Below are 9,110 nucleotides of genomic sequence, written 5' to 3' on the forward strand. Positions count from 1 at the left end.
TGAGTTTTGCCCCATTTTATGACCTTTCTTGCCACAGTTGCTAAGTGAATCACTGCAGTTGTTAATTTAATAACATGGTTATTAAATGAGTCTGGTTTCCCATTGGCTTTGCTTATCAGAAGGTTGTAAAAGGTGATCACATCACCCTAGGACACAGTAACTGTTATAAATATAAATCAGTTGCCAAGCATCCAAATTTTGATCACATGACCATGAGGATGCCACAAAGGTTGTAAGTTTCTGGCATGCCGCAGCCCAGTGCTGGTCCACGGTCCAGGGGTTGGGGACCCCTGGGCTACAAGACTGTCACCAAGCAGCTTGGTGAGAAGGTAACAACAGTTGGTGAGATTATTCACAAATGGAAGAAACACAAAATAACTGTCAATCTCCCTTGGTCTGGGGCTCCATGCAAGATCTCACCTCGTGCAGTTTCAATGATCATGAGAATGGTGAGGAATCAGCCCAGAACTACACGGGAGGATCTTGTCAATGATCTCAAGGCAGCTGGGACCATAGTCACCAAGAAAACAATTAGTAACATACTATGCCATGAAGGACTGAAACCCTGCAGTGTCCACAAGTCCCCCTGCTCAAGAAAGCACATGTACAGGCCCATCTGAAGTTTGCCAATGAACATCTGAATGATTCAGAGGAGAACTGGATGAAAGTATTGTGGTCAGATGAGACCAAAATTGAGCTCTTTGGCATCAACTCAACTCTCCGTGTTTGGAGGAGGAGGAGGAATGCTGCCTGTGACCCTAAGAACACCATCCCCACCGTCAAACATGGAGGTGGAAACATTATGCTTTAGGGGCGTTTTTCTGCTAAGGGGACAGGACAACTTCACCACATCAAAGGGATGATGGATGCGTGTTCCTGGAGGAATGTTTCAAACAGTGGAGGTTGTTAAAAAAAGAGCGGAAAAAGGCAGAGGCTGACTTAGCAAGGGTTTTTCCTCACGAATCCTTTGCCAGCTCTAAGGATATTCCGTTGTCCCCGCTTCCAGCTAAGTCCTCTCGAGTGGATCGCCTGATTTGGATCCAGTTTCAAGAGCATGCAAGCGTTTGCACCTTACTTGGGAGGATGGAACACCTTTGCGACGTTTCCATCCACAGCAGGATATCGACAACGTTGGGGCGTCACTTGGAAGCCATTCAGATCACCCAGGCCAGACGCAAGGATGAGATTCTTAATGCTAGTAACCAGAGGCCAGGGACATCATATGTCACCAGGGAAAAAGATATCCTCATCTTGGCATCTGCTGTGACCGAGCTCACATCCTCCACACGAAAAACCCGCACAACTTTATGGTGTGCTTTACAGGCTGCCCTTCCCAAAACTTGGATAGGCAATCTGGCCAGCATCCCCTTACAAATCAAGATCTTGAGAAAAGGCGAAGACATAGAAAACGAGTGAGTGAATTAGGAAGAATTTTCAGCCAGTTATGAAATGACATACTCATTTTTTTTATAAAAGCAGCCAATTTAATTGCTTTTTCTTGTTTTTCCCCTCCTGCTGGCATTCAAGCCTAGATAATTGCAGAAATCTTGGTAGTGTAACACTGAAAAGTTGACGCAGTTAAGCAATATTTATTTGCCTTAAAGACTCCTCACCCAAGTACGCCAACGAGGAAGTGGCTAAACTCATGCAGCATCTTTGTTAATTTTTGCAATGCAACCTATTTTGTTTTATTTTTCCCAGTTTTTGGAAGATGAATATTTCAAGTGCCAAACTAATGGGAAACCACGATATGTCTCTCCTTTCTTCCAAAACTATTGTGAATAAGCCATACTTCGATGGATGTGTTTGTCAGGAGGTGAAGCCCTGAGTTTAAATAAATCATGGTCTGGATGAAGTTGCATGAAAGTTTGGGAATTTGCATCAGCACCCTGATGTTTCAAGCTGGGCTCGCTTGCAATTGCGAAGTTTTGAGAAGACTTTTTCAGCCTCTTTTGAAAGAAAAAAGATGTAATATTAAGCACCAAACAGTGTTTTAGGCTAGAATGTTAGCCATGGAGAATTAATTAATTTAAAATGATTTAATTGTAGCTTGCAATACGTTTATTTCTGAAATATCTGCACCAAGAGAATCTGGTGCTTATTTATAGAAGGAATTTTTGGTTCGACTGCCTGACACCATTCACAAATGATGTGAGCTGCTATTTGTATCATTTGCAAATGCAATTTTGTGACTACGAGGTTTATGCAAATGAACATGCCCTTCTGAGACAATAGAGTTTCTTTTAAAAATTATTCTATAGAAATCCAGTGATTGTACAGGCTTTTGAAAAGTCAGTATTCGTATGTACGTTAAAATCTTTACTGTATGGAAATAATAAATTCCTTGCATGAAAAAAAAAAAAGGGATGATGGATGGGGCCATATACCGTCAAATCTTCGGTGAGAACCTCCTTCCCTCAGCCAGGGCATTGAAAATGGGTCATGGGTGGGTATTCCATCATGGCAATGACCCAAAACACCCGGCCAAGGCAACAAAGGAGTGACTCAAGAAGAAGCACATTAAGGTCCTGGAGTGGCCTAGCCAGTCTCCAGACCTTAATCCCATAGAAAATCTGTGGAGGGAGCTGAAGGTTCAAGCTGCCCAATGTCAGCCTCGAAACCTTAATGACTTGGAGGAGTGGGACAAAATCCCTCCTGAGATGTGTGCAAACCTGGTGGCCAACTGCAAGAAACCTCTGATCTCTATGATTGCCAACAAGGTTTTTGTCACTGAGTACTAAGTCATGTTTTGCGAAGGGGTCAAATACTTATTTCACTCATTAAAATGCAAATCAATTTATAACTTTTTTGAAACGAGTTTTTCTGGATTTTTAGTTGTTGTTATTCTGTCTCTCACTGTTAAAATAAACCTACCATTAAAATTATAGACTGATCATTTCTTTGTCAGTGGGCAAACGTACAAAATCAGCAGGGGATCAAATATTTTTTTTCCTTCACTGTACAGGCACTCAGTTTACAGTTACAATGGGGCATTGCAAATGGCAGTAAATGCAGGCTGATTGCTGAGTGCACAAAATGCGATCATGTGACTGGGGGGGGATGGATATTGGAATGTCGACACCGAATCGTAAATAGCTTTTGGAAGGTCTGTTGTAACTTTGGACAGTCACTAAGTGATGAGTCATAAGTCAAAAGACGATCTGTAATGCATTAACTAAAAAGTCAATGCCATCTGAGGCTGTCTTAACAGAAGCATTGTATCTAGATCAGGGGTCCCCAACCCCCAGTCCGTGGACCAGTACCGGGCCACGGCATGCCAACAACTGGTTCACACAAACAAGCAAAGCCCCATCTGTGGGATGCAGGCAGTACACAAAACCACGCACCCTCCAGTCCTTGGAAAAACCTCTCTCCACGGAACCGGTCCCTGGTACCCAAAAGGTTGGGCACCTCTGATCTAGATCATGAGGTAGTTCCATTGTAATCTGTGCTGGTTAGCCTGCTCTTGGAGTACTGCGTCCAGCTGTGGGCATCACATCCACCAAGAGGGATGAAGTAGTTGGAATGAGTTTGGGGAGAGCTACCAAGATGATAAAGGATCTTGAAGCCAATTCCTAGGAGGAATGGATAAAATGGCTGTCATATTTAATCTATGGAAGAGAAGACAAGAAGTAAGGTTTGGGCACACAGTTGATACTAAAAGAATGTTGATTCAGCAGAATATTAGAACAGAGCCATTCAAATATATACAGAACACTAGCACTTTTTGATTCCTTATGCACAGCAATACTGGAAGGGAGATACAATAAAAATTCTGTATGTGGGGCTTTAATATCCATATAATACAGATGGTCTTGGAACAACTGTGCATATTTTAATTATTTTAATTATAATAATCATTCATCATTAGCTATTTTCAAAAGACTATCTGGCATGAATAGAGAGGGATTATGTAAATTAATAGATTCAAATAATTTGTTTAAATGTTTAAACAGGGACTAGTGATATTAGTAGAATAAGCAACAAAATACATAAATCTTGCTAAGTTTTGTTTATACAACACAAAATATGTTGCTTTACCAAAAGATGCATTCTCAAACTCTTGAAAGTACATAGAGATACATAAATTATGTTTCTGTTTTGGTATTTCACTTATTTTATTAATCTGGTTGTTGATTCTGATTAACAAATATTCAGTCTGTAGAATTCATTCCCAAAGAGGCAGAGATGTTGGGTAACTCTCAAAGACAGGGGTGTCAAACTCAATTTCATTGAGGGCCGCATCAGCATTGCGGTTGCCCTGGGGGGGCCAGGTGGGTGTGGCCAGAATGGGTGCAGCCTACTGGGTAGGCGTGGATGGAGTGGGTGTGGCCTGCTGGGTAGGCGTGGCCGGTTCTACATCATTTGCGTCAAGGGTGCCTATGGGGGGCCTGGGCAGAAGTGGGACAGATCTGAGGGTCTCTGGCAGAAGGGGGTGGGATCAGGGCAAGTGCCAAGGCATGGTTCACCGGGGCAAGTGCCAAGATGGCCACCACAAAATTGTACATTGGCTTCCGGCCGGCCTGGGCCAGGGCCAAGGTAGCGGGGGCCGTTCCCTCACTGTTTCCAGGATGGCTTCGCGAGCCACATGAAAGCACTTAGTGGGCTGCATCCGGCCCCCGGACCTTGTGTTTGACATGTCTGATCAAAGAGGATTAGACAGATTGTTCATGGTTGTTGCATATATATATATATACTACTGCTGGGGAAAATAAATGAAAAGGCACTATTCAATTTCTGCTTGTGGGCTCTCTCTTGGTATCTGGTTGACCGCTATGGAAACAGAATGCTAGACTAGTTGCTTCTTTAGTTTCATTCAAGAGAACTTTCCTGTGATCCCATGCTTGTGTCATAGTTTAATCTGCTACAAATATAGGACGTTCAAAGATGAAATGATAATTACAAAGAGAAATTATGGCTATTCCTAGTATGTGCAAGTACTCATGGAAAATCTGTGCTTATCTTACATAGTACAAATATTCTCCCATGTAGTCCTGCATTTAATTTAAAGGAATTGTAGTCTCATTATTGCATATTCACTTTCCTCGCAGGTGGAAATAATAAAACATTCGGCCCGAAGACTGGTGTCCTTGGCAATGCTTCCAATCCCAGAATGCAGCAGGCATCCATGTCTGATCTTCTCCTGCCCTCATCTAGTCAATCAGAAGATAATTCTGCATTTGACTATCAGCCTGTGAGTATTAGTAAATTATTTGTGATTATCTAAGTTGGAAAAGGGGGAAGACATGCAGGCATGCATAGGTTTTTGCTTTTTATTGGCGAGCATATAAAATATTAGGGGAATGTTTCAGGGCCATACTTGTCTTTAGTAGTGGCAAAATTTTCTTGAAAAGATCTGTTCTCTCTCTTATTTCAAAAGGACTTGGTATCACGAATATATCCCCTGGCCAGAGAGACAGCATCCCAGCTAAGTGCATTTGCACATAAGAAGCAAAAGGTAAAAATTAATTGAATGAAAACTGTCCACTAGTTAAAATGGACCAGATTTTAGGGCGCTCCTAAGAAGATGCCCATTTCTGTATCTGTTGCTTCTACTAACCTGTTCCTTGTGTAGCCAAATGGCACCATTCTGTATATGAGGGGGAAATGGCAGCAGTATTGGCCAGGGATGTGCATAGATCTATCACCAATATGTGCATAATTACATATATTAGGAAATATTTAAGAGGAAGCCAACATTAGCTAGAATGGAGAAGGAGCAGAGGAATGGGTGAGAAGGAAAGTGTAAGGAGTACACTGGAAATGTATTGATTGGGAACACAGCAAATGGCAAGAATGTTCCACTTTAAGTGCCTGTTTCTGATTTCAGTCAGTGAAAAGCAGCAAGTTTGTACTTGCGTAATTCCTAAATATTGAAATATGAGGTTTTGCGTGCAAGCAGCTAAAACAACCCAATTTCTCTTTCAGGTCTCATCTCCTGGGTTTGAGCAAAACCATCTAGGAGCTCCATTGCCCCCATTCTATGCAGGATCGCCAACCTCATATTTCACAAGTGGCCTTCAAGCTGGACTCAGACAAAGCAATCTGAACAAAGTAATTTTTTTTTATCATTGAAGTAGTTTGAAGTTTATATACAAATTAACTTTGGATAGCTTTCGATATCATATTGCAGTTGTTTGCACATTGCTCCAAGGTTACTTCAAACCATCAGGACCACCCACCCAGAGAGTTTCTGTCTTATGCAGTTTGTTTCTCTGGACAGCACAACCAGTTGCCTGGCTTGACAATAATCTGCTTGTCTTTGTGTTTACACCTGAAGACATGAGGTCTTACAAAAACAGTTTCAGATACAACTAGTAAGGGATACAGTTGCTGTAAAAAGAAAGTATTCACACAGTGGAATATTTGATGTTAAGATTTGTTTACTTAAATGAAAAGTTTGGCAGACTATTGTGAGATTGTGTGGGACAGCTGGAATCCAGACTACACATTTACTTATTTTTGTGTGCCTCCAGGATTCCTTCAGGGGACTTTCTCCAATAGTACCTATGCCTCTCTCCCCAACTTACATATACCATACCTGAGCAAGGTGTCAGAAACCTTTCAATGAAATCAAATGTTGGTTTGATTCTTTCCTTATCTTTCAAGGCTATCGGGATGCCACCAGTGGGCACAGGAGAGAATATCCTTGGATTAGGACCAACTAGCCCTTCCCACAGTAGCTACTCAAAGGTGAGATGATTCAATCCAAAAGGAATTCTGAAACTTGGAGGTCCTCCTGAACTTGTCATTCCCCTGCCCTGCTTCTCTCCTTCCTTACTTTGTTTGTCCTTCTTTTGCAGACTCCCATTGGAGGCCAGAAGCGAGCCTTTTCTCACCTGCTACCCTCTCCAGAGCCAAGTCCAGAAGGGAGCTATGTTGGCCAGCATTCTCAGGGCCTGGGAGGGCACTATGCAGACTCCTATTTAAAGCGAAAGAGGATATTTTAATCCATTTCTTAGTGAAGCACACTTCTTATCCTCCCTAGCCCCAGTGTGTACATTGTTTGTGAAAATATTTTTACTGTTTTATTTTAGTGTTTTTTTTAAATGCTTGTGTGTTAAAAAAACATACCTTTATGCTTCTAAGACCAGCTACAGTCTGTGAAGATGAGCCTTGGATGTTTGCTCCCAAAGAGCACTACATTTTCCCAGGTGAAGCTATATGAACAATCATGTGGAGCTTTGCCAAACTCTAGTCAGCTGGACCAAAATCAAATTGGGTTTTTTCCACATTGCTTCTTCCTCTACAATTCAGATTGGAGTCGTCTTCTTGAAAGAGCCATGCCTTCTAAAGAGATACAAGTTCCTGCCTTTAGACTCCTAACAAAGGCATGTGTCCTCTAGATGCTTCACAATACAGCGGAGTGAATTGTGATGAAGAAGGTGGTGGCGATGCTTTTTGTCCACTGGGAAACAGAGTTCCAAATAACTGCAGACTATCACATTCACACCCCTGGAGTATTCAGGTTGAACAGAGTCTTTTATTTTCTCTATAAGCTTTTTTTCATTGGTTTCTTTTTAAAGTATACGTCTATTTTGCTTTTGTAAATATTTGTAAATTCCCTTTTTTTAAAAAAAATCTGGGCTTTTAGTTGCTTCTTTTTAATATTAGCTTAGAAACATTAGATCTTGGAGTTACATCCAAGTCATCTTGAATAATGCTTTTTTTTTTTAAGTTACTGTCCTCTTAGGTGTAGTAGTTTTTAGTCTAGACCAATTTCTTCATGAGATACAAATGATTTTCTTCAGTGTGTTTTTTCTGTTTTGACCATTATCTTAATGCTAATCCTGTGATCGGATATATTTTAAGCCAAACTTTTGTGGCCGGGACAATCTTTGGGCATTGCTTTCTAGAGTGACTTGTTTTCTTGCAATGACACTCCTTAGTGACACATCTGAATTTTTGATAGAATCCAGCTTTTTATATGGTGTCTGCAGTTGGGCAGAACTGTCCAACTACTGAATTGGTAGTTGGAATCTTTATGCTGTGTTAAGGGAGGATAGATAGAAAGCACAATCTCCTCCAACCAGAGTGGTTTGGGCAAGATCCAGGTTTAAACTGTTAACGAAGAAGAGCTCAATCAGTTCCTTAAGCCAGTTTAGATTCAGGATAGGCAATATTGTCCATTCTCAGAGGAGACCTATATAGGGTTCGTTTTGAGAGAGTGGGAGTCTGTGGCCGCCTCCCCAAGGGATTTAGAGTTCTGCTTTGATATAATGAACTATTTCTGTTTCATAAACATGCTACAATATTTCTACTATAGATGCTGGTTTACTGTATTTGTCGCTGGATTTGAAATCCATCATCAGCGGGATACCAACTTTCTAAAGTAAAGCTATATTTATATCAAACTTCACTATCTGTTGCATTATTCATTGAGAATGTACTACAAAATAATGCTTGGTTGAAAGAAACTTGTGCACCATATGTGTATCTGGATCTAGAATTGCCTTACAAGAAAAATAATACATATGAATAGCGTTCTGTCAAATTTTTGCCCACACACATAAATCAAAAAGGAATTGTTGACCTATCACTGGTGGGGTTTTTTTTTGTTTCCTTGCAACTTGTCTGATAGATGGACTTTCATAATTTTCAACAATAACAGTATTTCTGTTATTAGGGTATCTTTTGAGTTACATATATTAATAAAACTCTCATGTCTGTAACCTTCAACTGGGTGAAATGTTGCATCATAGAGCAAAACTTTTTCAACCAAGGTATCTCAAATGGGTTAATTTACAGAATGCCAGCACCCCTTGCTCCCAAGGCAATGAAATTTGGGGAAATCGTGGTTGCTTCAGCACTACCAGGTTGCTGCTTCTGAGCTGCTGCTGCACTGCTGTAGCCACATGATCCTCATTTTTGGCATTCCCCAACATTTTCCTGGTCACTAGCTCAATCCCTTGTTCCTGCCCCCTCCCCCCCATAGCAGCCACTTATGTCCCTGTGGAGAGGGAAGGAGGGAGGGAAGGAAGAACAAGGGAGGAAAGAAAATGAGGGAGTAAGGAAGATTTTCAATGCTCACTGCTAGTTTCCCACAAGGAAATTCAATAGGGAAGCTGACAGGAAGTTGGAGATCATTCCCTTTCCCACTTTTTTTTTTT

General features: G+C 41.2%; 1 protein-coding gene across 1 annotated transcript in view; it reads left to right on the forward strand.

The window, feature by feature from the left end:
* RAVER1 (ribonucleoprotein, PTB binding 1) overlaps positions 1 to 8,406 on the forward strand; it is a 29,876-nt gene extending 21,470 nt beyond the window's left edge. The window contains exons 10-14 of the mRNA XM_015813918.2: positions 5,052 to 5,194; positions 5,381 to 5,458; positions 5,929 to 6,054; positions 6,610 to 6,693; positions 6,804 to 8,406. Coding sequence (XP_015669404.1) covers positions 5,052 to 5,194; positions 5,381 to 5,458; positions 5,929 to 6,054; positions 6,610 to 6,693; positions 6,804 to 6,950 — 578 coding nt within the window. The 3' untranslated portion in view covers positions 6,951 to 8,406. The remainder of the gene's footprint in view (positions 1 to 5,051; positions 5,195 to 5,380; positions 5,459 to 5,928; positions 6,055 to 6,609; positions 6,694 to 6,803) is intronic.
* Positions 8,407 to 9,110: the final 704 nt, after the last annotated feature.

The sequence above is a fragment of the Protobothrops mucrosquamatus genome, unplaced genomic scaffold, assembly GCF_001527695.2.
Source record: "Protobothrops mucrosquamatus isolate PMUCROS unplaced genomic scaffold, P.Mucros_1.0 scaffold202, whole genome shotgun sequence".
NCBI lineage: Eukaryota > Metazoa > Chordata > Lepidosauria > Squamata > Viperidae > Protobothrops > Protobothrops mucrosquamatus.